The 14,800-nt window shown below is 47.9% G+C and overlaps 1 protein-coding gene across 5 annotated transcripts in view; it reads left to right on the plus strand.

The window, feature by feature from the left end:
- The window catches only part of LOC103052522 (retroviral integration site protein Fli-1 homolog), a 33,213-nt gene that overhangs the window by 15,432 nt on the left and 2,981 nt on the right, over positions 1 to 14,800 (plus strand). For 2 of the 5 annotated variants that reach the window (XM_007429442.3, XM_025167441.2), the window contains exons 2-8: positions 6,974 to 7,179; positions 9,084 to 9,235; positions 9,405 to 9,608; positions 10,188 to 10,271; positions 11,374 to 11,439; positions 12,615 to 12,674; positions 14,008 to 14,058. In XM_007429442.3, coding sequence (XP_007429504.2) covers positions 6,974 to 7,179; positions 9,084 to 9,235; positions 9,405 to 9,608; positions 10,188 to 10,271; positions 11,374 to 11,439; positions 12,615 to 12,674; positions 14,008 to 14,058 — 823 coding nt within the window. The remainder of the gene's footprint in view (positions 1 to 6,973; positions 7,180 to 9,083; positions 9,236 to 9,404; positions 9,609 to 10,187; positions 10,272 to 11,373; positions 11,440 to 12,614; positions 12,675 to 14,007; positions 14,059 to 14,800) is intronic. The other 3 variants (XM_025167438.2, XM_025167439.2, XM_025167440.2) reach the window with 3 other exon arrangements.

The raw sequence follows: 14,800 nt of genomic DNA on the forward strand, positions 1-14,800 counted from the left end.
ATATTTTTATTTCTTTATTAGAATTTTTAAAATAGATTTTATTTTATTTATTACAGTTTTTAAATCTCCCAATAGCCAAAGCTCTCTGGACAGTTTACGATAAAAGAAACTAAAAGGCACAGTTTGAATCAAAACAGATACAATGAACTCTAATAAAATGCAGAAGGGAAACACCGTACAAACTAGGCAGGACCAAGGCAGTCATTCAAAAATCTAAAACAATACAAATTAAAATACAGTGGAAAAGCCAATGAAGAAGCCTTGGAAAATAGAATTGCAGCTGGTGAAAAAATGATGCTGAAGTGGGCACCAGTTGGGCCTTTTGGGGGAGGCAATTCCATCAAAGGGGTGCCACCACCAAAGGGCTCTCTCCCTTGTAGAAACCCACCTCACCTCCTCTGATGGGGGGCAGGCCTGGAGGAGGGCCTCAGTAGAAGAGCTTAATATACTCGAGTTAACATTTAACATAAGGAAACAGATGAAACCCCCACTCTACTCTGCTCCCCAAAATACAGAAAATAATCCTTCCTCCCCAAATGTGGGGTGCTGCCCCACTTGCTTTCCATCACCTCCCAGCTTACGAAGCTCTCAAAAGTTCCTCTCTAGCACCAAAACCTTGTCTCCCTTATGCTAAGCCTTGGTTTATTAAATAAGCCACAATACACTGGCTTTGCCCAACACACTAGGACTTCTCAAACTTGAAGAGCTACAACTCCCTAAAGCAATGCTTCTCAACCTCAGCAGCTTTAAGATGTGTGGGCTTCAATTCCCAGAATTCCCCATGGCTGGTTGGGGAATTCTGGGAGTTGAAGTCCACACATCTTAAAGTTGCTGAGGTTGGGAAACACTGCCCTAAAGGGAGCAATGAATTTTTATGAGCCCTCACTGATAAAACTAATTCTTTCATCGGGGTTCAGGATGGGCAAGAAATAAACTCGACACTTCGTTTTGATCCTCATTTATTTTATTTATTCTCCTTTATGAGCTGGACAGTGCTGTGCTCTGCCCCTGCAAAGCCGGTCCAACTATTGCTCGTGGCAGCTTGGGGCAACCTACAAATTCATAAAATAAATTAATACATAAATACTGTCATGGTGAGCTCCCCCCCCCGTCGTCCCCTACCCCTGGGGGATACCGACTCACAGTTCGAGGACCCCTGGGCTAAGCCCAAATCAAACCAGACCTTCTTTAGGCTTGGTGTGAACCCAACTCTCTCCCCCTCCCCCCCCGGCAGGATTCAGCCCCCTCCCCAGTTTGGAAAGAGACCCCGCAGAGGACGGAGGGGAATGGCTCTTCTCTCCTCCCCACCCCAGACCCATCAGGAGGGCCAGATAAGTCGAGTTGCACAGGAAGAAGTATTGAAGAGGGAAAAAGAAACTGACTTCAAGCTCAGCTTTCACTGGGAGGAAAGCTGGTTTAGACAGAATAGTCCTCTGGCTGGAATCCAACCCATTGTTCTCTCCCTCCCCGTCTCCTCCTTCAGCCCTCGAGGTGCTGCTCGTGTTTTGCTTTGGGGCGGGTGTCACCCCTGGCTCTGCGTTACTGGCAGCCCTTGGGCCACACCCACCATTTGTGCAACGCGGCCCAACAGTGAGGCAACCCTGTCCTGGCGTGATTGTGCACTTGGGTCATGAGGGAGACCTCGTGCCCCTGCCCGATGCTGAGGGCCGGTGGCTGGTTTTGAAAAGGAAGGTCTTCAGTCGATAAAGGGAGCCTGAGGCTGTTCCTGGCCCGTGGGTATCCGAGGGGGTGATGAGAAATGGAACCTCCATGTGCAAGGGCAGTGTATCTCGGCACCTAGAGTTACTGGCGGGAGAGGACCAGCCGGATAAATTGTTTCAATAGATCTGATGTTTGGGATGGAGCAGGAACAGATGAGGGCTGTTTCCATCGTTGCTGATTTCTGAAATGTCCCCTAGAGTTACCCACTGGTCCCGACGTTTTCTACAGAACCATGGTTAGGTTGCTGCTTGGTTGACTCACTCATCATGCTCAGCCATTGTATGCTGGCTTTTGCTATAATGGGATGTGTGAACCAGGCTACCAGGGCTTGTTCAGGGGATTGTAGTCTAAAAATGCTGGTTGATCATGAAGGATTTAAAAAATGCTGAGCCTAGGATTTCTGTTCTGAGCGCTAGGACTGCATGACGTTTCCTTCTTTCCAAATTAAGACTGCCAGATCCAGGCTACAATAATGTAGAAGAGGAATAGGTGGCAGCAAAGGAGACAGGGAATCCTTTGCTGTCCTCTAGTGGTCACGTGGACCTTTGCATCCCAGACCCTAACCTCCATTCTACATACACATGGAGTGGGTTCGCACATCATGCTAAGCCGGGCTAAGAAATGATGGTCAAATACAACAGTCTAAGCTGGTGTTTCTCAAACTTGGGCACTTTAAGAGGTGTGGACTTCAACTCCCAGAATTCCCCAGCCAGCACGTGGAGCTGAAGTCCACATGTCTGAAAGTTGCCAAGATTGAGAAACACTGGTCTAAGCCAAACCCAAGCAGCTCCCCTATGTTGTACAAACTCGGCCATAAAAATCAGCTCTTCTTCCTTCTAGGCCAGCCTTCCCCAACATGGGCACTTTCCAGAAGTTTGGCCATGACTCCCAGAATTCTCAGCAATGACCATGCTGGCTGGGGAATTCTGGGAGTTGAAGTCTGTAAGGCATCCATGATGGAGCAGGCTACCCTAAACATTCTTCATTTGGTCCCTGCTCTTGTTAAACACCCTCTTCTGCTCTGTCAAAAACCAGAGATCACCAGACGATCCAGATTTATCTCCTAGATGAGGAATTGAACCTTCTAGGCCAGTGTTTTTCAAACGTGGCGGCTTTAAGATGTGTGGACTTCAACTCCCAGAATTCCCCAGCCAGCAAGGCTGGCTGGGGAATTCTGGGAGTTGAAGTCCACACATCTTAAAGCTGCCACGTTTGAAAAACACTGTTCTAGCCTCTGAGAGCCTTGCTTGACCAGCTGCAGAACAAAGACGTATTGTGTGCAAAAAGGCCTCCTAAGAACCCCAGCGCAGTTCCCTTCCTCTTGCTGTGAGCTTTTGCATCTGATGATAACATCTCCTATCAAGGCTGCGTACAGAAATGTCTGTTCAGCACCCCTGCCAACTTCTGCTTTCATTTCTTAACGGAGCTTGCAGGGCAGCACCTAGGTCTGGAAGTGGGGGGAGGTGCCGGATTCAGATTCTCCACGCAGACCAAATTGGAGCAAATGCTCATTTCGCAAGTCTCAGGACGCTGCCCTGGAGAATCCGAGATGTCCTGACCAAGGGTAACTCTGAGCATAGGCAGAGTGTTTTTCCTTTCTTCCCCCAAGCAGGCAGATGCAGCTGTCCTTTGCTAGCCAGACAGTGCTGGCAAAGTTAAAGCTACAACAGCAAGTGTTATAATGATCAAAAGGAAATAAAGCATTGTCTTAAAAGGTAACAACTGCTTGCTACAGGAGGATGTACCGCTCCTAAGTCATAGGCTCTAAAAAGAAGCCTTTAGGCAAAAATCTCAAAGCCAAAGCCGCTGGCTATCTGGCCACAAATCCTTTACCCAGATCAGCTAAAGACCTCCCAACTCCGTGGGTACACTGTGCGAATCTTGGTTAGATCTTACCTGCAGTTCATTTGCTCGCAGCCAAATGGGTGGTGCAAAGCCAGCCTGCACGGCTTGTTTAGAAATAACTGTTTTGTGCACACCCAGAAAGTGAGTTAACTTAATAACCAGGTGAAGCGTGTTCTGTGACTGCAGCCACCGCCTTCAGCAGGGCCACTTCCCGGTTCTGCGGCTTGAACCAAGAGAGAGTTGGGCTTCGTCGCAAGGGCTGCGTGTTCTTTCCTTCGGGGAGATTATGATATCGTAATTTTATGACAGATCCTGCAGGCTGGGGACTGGATGCAGAAGTGAACCGAGCTCCTGCCCGCTTAACCAAGATTTGGGTGACGGAATTTCAGTTTCTGTCATTTGAAGGGCCTCCCTTGCTGTCGCCTGTTTTATTCCACAGACTGGCAGGGAGAACCTTGCCACATTTCAGACGGGCCACCGGTGGCTGGGACTTTAACAGCTGCCTGCCTACCGTCCCAAGGAGGCTGCCCCATTGTGCTTCAATTCCCCCTCCCCTACCAAAGACATCTGCCAATAACACAGAGCAAGTCCTTCATCTGAGCAACTGAATATATTCCGTTTTACTGCCTGTGGCTGGTCGAATTTTCTTTTTTTCTTTCTTTCACGACTGAGCTATGTCGCTGCCACCTCCCTGCTATTTCCTGCGCCAAAGCTGTGTCGCTGCCCAAAAATCCCAGCATCAGACAAGGTGAAAAATCACATTGCACAGCCCCGGGAAACTTCAGCCATGCACCTCCCTCCCTGCTGCCTTCCAAATAAATCTGTTGCATTGCTTTGGGACGACGACCTGCCTCTCCAAGCCCTGGCAGAATCCAAGTGGGGCTCGGTGGGCTATTCCATTCCTTTCCTTTTCCGTGGGCGATTTCTCTCTCCTTGGCCACAGGTGTACATTTCCCAGGTTCCTACATTCATGCTCGGATTCCCTTTTAGGCCAGGCCTGTTTAGAGGCAGGGAGGGCAAAGTAGGTTCCAGATTTTGCCAGATGATCAGAGAGCCATGGACTTATTCCATCATTCCCCGACCTCCACTAGAGACATCCTATAAATTCCCCCTCCCCATTTCTAGCACCAGAAAACTGCCCTTCTAGAAAAGGGGGAAATATTCAGACTCTTTGGAAACGTCTAAGTAATTGGCAGAAGCAACGGTTCTAGAGAATAGACTCCCAAGAGGGGTCTCCCATTGTTGGAGTCGCTTGTTAAATTCTTTTAAAGTTGCTTTAGGGCAATGTTGTCCAAACTTGGCCACTTTAAGATGAGTGGACTTCAACTCCCAGAATTCCCCAGCCAGCATGGCTGGCTGGGGAATTCTGGGAGTTGAAGTCCACTCATCTTAAAGTGGCCAAGTTTGGACAACACTGCTTTAGGGTGACTCTGGTCTTCTTTCTTCTGCCAAGGATGTTTGTTTCTTTCTCACGCGCATCTCGCCGGCCTGTTCTCTGTCGGATTTGTTCCCTGCTGTTTGAAAGCTGTGTGTTACAATAGAGGTTTTGAGCGAGAGTAGTCGACACTAGCAAAACTCGTGCAGTTTTCTTGCACGGAGGTGGCGATGATGTAAAACGGTCCTTCTTACAACAGCCCCGTGAGCAGGAGTCTCCCCAGGGTGTGGTCAGAAAATCAAGATGGCAGCCCTGATGGTGCGATTGAAGATGGCGGCAAAGCTGGTAGCCACCATGGTGCCACTGAAGCTCTGCCTGCCTTTTATCTGCACTGCGTAAAAAATAAGCAGAGCTTCGGCCTCACCATCATGGTCCCATCGTCGTTTTTTGACCTTACCCTGCAGATACCCCTGTGAGTTAGAATACTGTATGCTGAGACATCTGGACAGATCCAGAGTCGCCCAGCTGGAATCCAAAGCAAGATCTCCCCGTTGTGATCACCACACCTCCCAGGCTGCAGAAGGATTGTGTGATATACGCCAGACTAAAGTAGCGTTGGCTGTTTTATGGCTGGCTGTGTTTACACATGCTAAATTAGCTAGAACAAGGTTGATCAGTTTGGGTCAGAGGGGGACCCAGCCATTGGCTTGTACAAACTGGCTCTCACATTAAACCACCATATTTTCTAAAATTTGGGCATGGGATACTATATGTTTGGTTAATGTGAGTTTAGAGTTTAACCCCTTGGGCGAGTCCAGGCAACTGGGCTGTCATGTTTAAACTCCTAACCCTGATCCTACCCACTGCTAGAAACAGTTATACTTCTAATGGCAAAAGCAGTGATCTAAATTCATCGTTTGCTCATCCTGCAAAAGGATGCTGACGGTTCTCCCCTTTAAGAGGTTAAGGGGTGGGGGCAGCCCCCTTGCTTTGGGAGAGCCTCCCCCAGAGGTACGATTGGTGGCCAGTTTGGTGGAGTTTACGAAGGCCGCAAACCAGCATCGTCCCAAGGAGCCTGTGAGTTGTAACTCTCACCACTGCGCCTGAGTCTTGATTTAATTCGTTTAACATCTTATCAATTGTTGTGTGTGTTTGTGCTGTTCTTGCACTGAAAACTACCAGAGCAGTGTGGGAATATGGGGGAACAGACATGTAAATACATAAATAAAATATTGTCACACAACGCCCCCCTTGGAATGAAGCTGATGGTTCCGATCTGGCTCCCTGGGTCAACTCCCCAAATAAATTGCCTGAGTTCCCTACACATAGGTCAGGCTCAGCTCTCCGGTTACACTTCCCCCAGTGCTGTATCTGCAATTCCACAGTGGTGTGAGAATGTAAATCGACAGCAAGCAGCTACTAGATCCGAGGTCTGCTCCAGAGATGGGCAGAACCAGCTTTAGGCATTTGCTCAAGGATGTTCTTTGCCGGTACCAACTGAGGTCTTTTTGGTCCACTCAATGTAGGGATCAGTAGAAGGTAAATCTGGACCTGCCGGTAGATTTCTAAGTAATATGCAAGCAACGGACTCCAATTCTTGATTCCCAGTGATGTGAACAGTGCCGGAAATGAATAACCGGGTGTGGAGTTCCTGCATGGAAAGATTGTGACTACCATTCAGGCCTTCAGGAATTTAAAACTAAATCCTGAATTCAGATCCTTCATTCAAAGGCCTGCAGGGTTCACACAGTACGTTAGACTAGTCTGAAATGGGGTTGGGCTGCTTGTGGCTTGGTCGGTTGTGGGAAGAGTGATGGATGAGCGATGTTTTCACATTAAACAACAATACGGCTTATTTGGGTGTGGTGTGCTATGTGGCTGCCAGAACTGATTTTTATTAAGTTTAGGGTCTTTCAGCCAGGAACGGGGCTTGATCTCTCTTCGGTCCAATTTAGCAGCTCTCCTCTGATTTTCTTAATATCTCTTCCGGTCTTTTCCTGTTGTTCCCCCGGCCCCCGCCCTTCTACACAGGAAGCGCTGTCAGTTGTAAGTGAGGACCAGTCCATCTTCGACCCAGCCTTTGCCTCCTCACACCTCTTGAAGACCGAGGTGCCTTCGGTGGACGACTATGGGAACAAGGAAGGCATGGCCTTGGAGGAGCCCTCGTGGCCGGCCCAGGTCAACAGCCGAGGCCATATGGTGAAGCAGGAGAACGAGCAGGTCAACTGCTCCAGCAGGTGAGCAGCCTTGGAGAGCAGCAGTCCAGATTTGGGGCTTGCTTATTTGCTTCATTAGAGTCATATCCTGCCTTTATTTTGTGAAGGTGGCATCCATAACGGTCCCACCTCCCGTTTTCCCCAGGACAACCACTCTGGAGGTGGGTTGGGCTGAGAGCAATTGGCCCAAAAACACCTAACCAGTTTCCATGCCTAAGAGAGGACTCAAACTCACCGTCTCCCAGTGTCTAGTCCAACACCTTCCCCACTACACCCCACCAGCTTTTGGGCTGAGCAAGAGGGTCTAGCCCAAAGAAGCTGATGTTGCCCTCTGGGCAAACAGATTGGCAGGCTTGACTGGGCTGCGTATGTATTTTCCACATTCTTTTACCTGCAAGGCTTAATTTTTTTTGCCTGGTCTCGCTCCTCAGCTGTAAATAGCATCCATGGCCTAGGGAAAATGAGCAAAGCTCTACTTCTTATTTCTGAGGTATGGAAAGGGTGCCTGATGCTTCCTGCAGAACAAGCTGCTGCTAAAGGTACAAGAATAAGCTCGGGGCCCGTCAGTTGGCAACCTGAGAAGTGGGGCCCAAATTCATTGGGCTTGTTAACCCTAACTCTGCAACAAACTGCAATAGATGTAGATGGGGACTGTCAGCCGGTCTAGCCGACTGTGTTCTTGACTGCATCTGCTAAAGGTTGGGGCCGAGATCCTGACTTCTACCTGTATTCAACACCCCTGACTCAACATCTAGTTTTGGGCGCAAAAAGGGCAGCAAAGTTAAACTGAGTTGCAAGCCAAGATTCCTCAAAGGTAAAGACAGGAAGAGGAAGATAGCTAGTGCTCAATTTTGTTTGCGATTTTATCCTTAGCTAGTGACAAGTGCATGAACAAGGCCTCCAGCTTGCAAGACTGGGGCTAGGGAAAAGAATGTATTTATGGATGCATTTTTATTTCTAGAATATTTCATAGAACATACCTATTCTGCTGTTCAAGCCAGTTTCCAAAGTAATAAACTACTCATTGTTATTGTTATTACAGGTAGTCCTTGTTTAGCGACCACAATTGGGACCAGCAACTCAGTCATTAAGTGAAGCAGTCACTAAGTGAAATTGCAACTCTGCTAACAATCTTACTTCAGGTTTCCTTTGCTTTACAGACCTGCGAAGGTCGTAAATGCGAGGACTGGTCGCAAAGTTACTTTTCCATCACCGTCGTAACTGTGAATGGTCGCTAAACGAGTCAATCACTAAACAAGGACTACCTGTATTCACAAATCAATTCACAATGCAACCAAGAAGAATGAAAAGCAGTCATCAGGGTTTATCCTACCAGCAGCAAGCTTTGCTGGCCCTCAGAGCAGCAGTGTGCGACCTCAAGCAAACTTCAGAATCCCTCTGCAAGCTACGAACGCAGATCTCTGACTGGAGCAATCAGTCCTAGTGGGAATGGAAAGAATGGAGAAGACAAGGAGGAAGTGTCAGAGATAGAGACTGAATGCCCCACCTATTCCTTAGGCTACACCCACTATTAGCACGCAGCCACCCTGCAGACAACTCCCAAAGCAAAGCATACCTCTATGTGGGGTTGGGGTGGAGAGAATGTCTGGAGTGCAGACCCTCATAATATATATTGGTGGGCCTTTGGAGAGGAACTCTACAGCAGTGTTTCTCAACCTTGGCAACTTTAAGATGCGTGGGCTTCAACTTTCAGAATTCTGGGAGTAGACGTCCTCACACCTTAAAGTTGCCAAGGTTGAGAAACACTGCTCTACAGGATAAAAACGGGAATTTTACAAGGGAGTCCCTCCTTAGAATCATGACGTCTATGGAGCTTTGGAGGAAACTCCATAGAAGTCCGTGTCGCCCACCCTGAGTGAGGACCTGCCACCCCCTTCTCCAATATGTAACTGTCTCTCCCCCAGCAGACAATCACCGGTGGACTGCAGTGCCACCCGCAGGAGCAAAGTGGAAGTGGCGGTCGACACGTCCCAGGTGTCCTATACAGCTGGATACACCAACCAGCGTAGTCCCCCCGTTTCTTCGTCCAGGGAGGAGAAGGTCATTGTTCCAGCAGGTTGGTAGAGGACAGATCCCCCACCATGTAAAGGTTGCCCCTCATTACACCAATGATCTGACACCTTTCCCTGTTGCACCCCAACTTAGCAGCTACCAAAACCTGCTTTTGGTCCCTTGGCCATGGAACGCCGTGCTCCTTACCCCAATCTCTTCCCCCCCACCCACAGACCCGGGCGTTTGGAGCCACGACCACGTCCGTCAGTGGCTGGACTGGGCGGTGAAGGAATACGGCCTTCTCGACATCGACACGAGTCTCTTTCAGCACATAGACGGAAAAGAGCTCTGCAAACTTGGGAAGGAAGGGTTCTTACGCCTCACTTCGCCCTACAACACCGAAATCTTGCTGTCTCACCTCACCTACCTGCGCCAGAGTAAGGCCACGGACAAGCTCAGGGTGGGAAAACTCAGTTCTTGGGGACCGGGGATGGGGTGCCGAGTTTCTTTACAAAGGGAAGTTGCCTCTGCTGAATCCCATGATTTGGAGAATTCCATCACAGAACTGTCGACCTCTGCAAGCCAAACACCATTAGCCCTCCTTCATTCTGTTGATCATTACTTTTTTAAAACCTCCTCGCCTGCAGAATGCTAGCACCTCAGGTTCAGTCACTTACCCTGCCAGTGTAACTTTCTGTGGAGTCCTTGGGGTTCTCTGAGCTTGGTTGTTTTCTTGCAAACGTTTTGTTACCCGGCTAGGTAACATCTTCAGTACCTAGCCGGGTAACGAAACATTTGCAAGAAAACAACCAAGCTCAGAGAACCCCAAGGACTCCACAGTTCAGCCCTGAGCTACACATATTTGCTTCTATTAGTGTAACTTTCTGCAAGCAGGTTTTGTAATTTAAAAAAAGGGTGGGGGGGACATTCAAACAAAATGGAACTTGAATTTTCAGAGAACCGATCATTTTCCTTTCTCATCTTTCCTTCTTGTTTTTCCTTCCCTCTCCTGCCAGGCAGTCCCACTTTTACTTATCCATCTGCACCAGTTATTACCCAGCAGGCCCCTCCACCTCCACCAAGGGCCCAAGTCAAATCTGGTGAGTTCATAATGGAAACCTATAGGCCCATTTCAAAGGGCAGAACAGTGAGGACAGAAGAGGAAGTGGGGCTGGGTTAGTAACAATTGGTTGCCTTCTTAGTAACAATTGACCTTGGAATTTTTCACTCATTTTATCTATAGTGAATGCAGGATGTTATAGCCAACCCATGACTTAATTGGGCTCAATGCCATCTTTTTTTTCAGATCTTTTTTTTTTTAACGGCTTAAAATTGAATTGGAACATCACGTTAAGGCTGTTCAGAGCACCTTTAATTAGAAGCTATTTCTTGCAGCTTCTGTCTCTAACTGAACATACATTGAGTCAACCAGCAAACAAATGCTTCCTTTGAGCACCCAGCAGCATTCTTATTCCTTTTAATTGGTCAATTTCTAGTCCCGTACTGGATTTCTTTATTTATGATACAACGTAACAAAGCTAGCCGTAGTCAATGCTCATAAAAAAAGCCACGGTGCCTCGCTGTTTTCCTCCATCAGGCCTTTGAATTTGTTGTACCCCTCTTCTCCATCTAATCAGCATTTCTCAAACTTAGCAACTTGAAAGTGTGTGGAATTCCCCAGCCAGCATGCTTCACACTCGAGTTTCTCAGCTGCTGAAATGAAAACTGAGCCAGAAAAAGTAAGGATTCGGGTGCCTTGCCACACAAGGCTTTTTGGAGGTGCATTGGGAAAAAACAGATTTTCTAAGATTTTTAATTTTCTTAGTTGAGGTCAGCTGCTGAGGATGATTAGTTCCAGTGAGATTGTAGGAGGAGAGCCATGTTAGTCTTCCTCAACCTTGGCAGCTTTAAGATGTATGGACTCCAACTCCCAGAATTCCCCAGCCAGCCATAATGGCTGGTGAATTCTGGAAGTTGAAGTCCACATATCGTAAAGTTGAAGTCAAGTCAAAGGTTGAGAAACACTGATCTACAGTATATGCATAAATTGCGACCTGCAACATGTTCCTTTTTTTTTTTAAATGCTAGCTGGGGAATTCTGGGGGTTGAAGTCCACCCATCTTCAAGTTGCCAAGTTTGAGAAACGCTGATCTAAATGGTTCTTCTGCCTGATATGTCATCCTTGCTCTTTGTTTGATACAGAGTCTGCGTATGATGAAATCCGGCGAAATAGCTGGGGCAGCGGCCCGGTAAACACCACTCCCAAAGGTATAGCATCTTTTTAGAAGAGATACTGAGCGTGCCCACGCAGATTCCAAAGGCAGGAATTTTACTCCTACACCTTGGGTTAAATCATCCTGTGCTTTGTTTAGGTTTGGTTTAGTGTATTGTGCCAAGCTGACTACCGTGGTTTGCAAGCCACATTCCAGGACTTTGTTCTGCAAACCCAGCCAATTATCACTTGTTCAATGAACCAGATCAGGGCTTAGCATGTTCTGTGAGCTAAATCTGCATCGGGGTTCACGCCAGTTGGTAGACTGGACTACAGTGGGGTTAGGCAGCTTGTGTGAACGTAATCATTGTGTAAGTCTGGGTACTGGGAAAGGGGAAGGTGCAATAAATCATACTAAATCCGGGAGCTGTCTAAAGAAATGTAATTGGTGCTCTTCAGAAGAGACATAAAGAAGTACTTTTTCCACACAGCACATAGTCAAGAAGTAGAATTTAGATGGTTTTTGAAAGAGAATCCGCCAAGGTGGCTGTTAGTTACAGGCTGCGTTTCTATGACACAAAATGTGTTCACACAACATACTTGACCCGATTACTGAATTCATCTACATCCTTGGTTTGCACAGTATCTTGACCCATCATCTAATTAAACCGTCTTGGTTTGTGTAGCACGTTAAGATACAAAACAAGCTAGCCAAGACTAACAATCAAAATCAGTATGCATGTGTGAATGTAAGCACTCGGTCTTTAACTGACCTGATTAAAGGTATTGTGTGAACACAACCAAAAAGTCTAATCACTCTGTGTGTGTGTGTGTGCGCATCATGTGATTAGTTTATAGTCTGGTGAGTTGTACAACCACCCCCCCTCCTGAAATTGGAGTGAAAACAGTAAACCACGGGGAAGCATGTTGAATAAACACTACTGTACCGTGGAGTAGTCATATTCATTCCAGAATTGGGATTTGCTGTGCAATTTGCCACTCAGCGCCCAGTTCATGAGGAACATGACTGCAAAAGTCTTAATGCGTTCACGTCCTGCACATGGATTTCTCTGGCTCCTCTGTAAGGTGCGGGTGGGTAGACTGAAGGGATCCTTGGTCTGATCCTGGTTGGCTTCCACACAAGCAGTGGGATACAGTGACATCCCCGACTCCAGAATCGACATCCTAGCCAACCCCTTAGTCCTGCTTTTTTCCATCTTCCACTTCGAAGGTTCCCCACCGCAGATCCAAACGGTGAGCCGGATCCCGGATTCAACACGCATCGCGCCCGGTAGGCCCGCTGACCCCTGGAGCCACCCCCTCCACCGCCTCGTTTTTTTCTCTGCTTTTCAAAGCAGCCGCGTTCTTCCGCCTTTACCAGCCACGTGATCCATAACACTCAGCAAGCGATTGTGTGTCTGGCCATGCCGCGAACAGCTTCTCTCTCTGCTTTTTCTATCTCGCGTGATCTAACCCCAAAGAGCTTTCTCCTTCTTGCTTCTGAAGGAGATGGGAGGTCTAAAACCGAATGGCAGTTACAAGGGGGCTGTTGTAATTATTTGTTCCTGTATAAGGTGGGGAGGGGGAAAAAGGTGGGGGGGCACAGGTATTGCCCCAAAATAAATTTTAAAAAAAGGAGCAAGTTGCAGGTTGCAATTTATGCATACACTGTAGATCAGTGTTTCTCAACATTAGTGACTTTAAGATGTGTGGACTTCAACTCCCAGAATTCCCCAGCCAGCATGGCTGGCTGGGGAATTCTGGGAGTTGAAGTCCACACATCTTAAAGCTGCCAAGGTTGAAAAACACTGCCCTAGACTAACACAAGTCTCCTGCTACAATCTCGCTGGAACTAATCATCCTCAGCAGCTAACCTCAACCAAGAAAATTAAAAATCTCAGAAAATCTGTTTTTTCCCTGGTAATTCACCTCCAAAAGTCCTGGGCAGCAAGGCACCCGAATCCTTACTGTTTGGGGCTCAGTTTTCATTTCTGCAGCTCAGAAACTCAAGTCTGAAGGACAGAGATGTAAAGAGCTGCAAAGCAAAGCCATCGCCAGTCTATGGAGCTTCAGTTTTAAAGGGAGGGCCTCTGTGCTTTTCCCAACTGCACATTCCTGCCTTTTTTGTCATTATTCAAGGCACAGGCACCTTGCAAGGGGAAAATTCAGGAAGTTGGCAACAGGAGCAAATTAGTTGCTTTGAAATTAGCTACCAGCGGAGGAGTATGGCCCTGGGGGAAATGCCTCAACGCCTTCAGCTGATCAGGTGTTTGGGCTGTACCATTTCACCTGGGGAGGGGAAGGTGTTTGGCCTGCACCATTCAGACTGCAGCTGGGAGGGGGAAGATTCACAGAGCTACTGTACTTACCTCTCCTCCCTGCACATAGAAAGCTAGCATGACAAGGCTCAAGCCTAGCTGTCCACCCTTCTACATTAGGAAGACTTTAGTCATGCGAGCCGCAACTTGTCTGCAGGGTTATAACCCAAATCAGAGGGATATCAGAGCCCCTAGAGCTAGGAGGGAGAAGAAATTGTGAGCTCTTCCAGGTATGGGGAAGAGATAGGGAGGGGATCCTTCCAATGCATCCAGTTCTAGTCCTTCTTATTTCCTTCTTTTTCCCAGTAGATCCATACCAAGTCCTTGGGCCCACTAGCAGCCGCTTGGCAAACCCAGGTGAGACCATCCACCTTTTATCTTGGGGGTGGAGCATCTAGGGCACAGCTGTAGGATGAGAGGAGAGATGTCTTTTCTCAGCATGGAAAAGCAGTCAGAGGAATGGGAGACTTCACCCATTGAATGTCTGCCTGCCATCCTGCTGTTTAAGGCGGGGGGGGGAAGAGGAGTGAAATGGGTTCCTCCAGAGCCAATAACTCCATCTGATTTTGTGAATCTGGCCTTTTCTATAGGGAAGCTCAAACAGAGGGGAAGACCTGGCGGGAGGGAATGCACCATGAGCATTACACCCAAGGTTAAACAACATGGTAAGAGTCAGTTAGGTCTAGTAGTTAAGGTACTGGACTAGAAGCAGGGAGTTCCGAGTTCCAGTTCTGCCTTAGGAGGACCGAACCAGTCATTCCCTACCAGCCCCAGGAAGAAAGCAATGGCAAACCACTTCTGAAAACTGTTTGAACTTGTCCATGTAGGCGCCAGGAGTTAAGATGGACTCAGAGTCCTCCCCTGCTCCCCACCCCACCACCAAAACATGGTGCTGTCTGAATTTCTGTTAGCACTGTTCAGCACCCGCTGATGAGATTTGGAGTCTAGAGCACAGGGCACACCGAATTGCCTGTCCCTGGACTTCAACATTCACATTGGAACGATCCACTCGTCTTGGCCAACTGAGTTGCCAAATAGTCCCCTCGAGATCTCTCTCGCCCAGCAGAAGGTGGGTTGGAGGGAACGTGAGGTGCTTGGT

Source organism: Python bivittatus, unplaced genomic scaffold (genome assembly GCF_059951505.1).
Source record: "Python bivittatus isolate LINGU-HERP-01145 unplaced genomic scaffold, Pbiv_v1 ctg000310_np1212, whole genome shotgun sequence".
Taxonomy (NCBI): Eukaryota; Metazoa; Chordata; class Lepidosauria; order Squamata; family Pythonidae; genus Python; species Python bivittatus.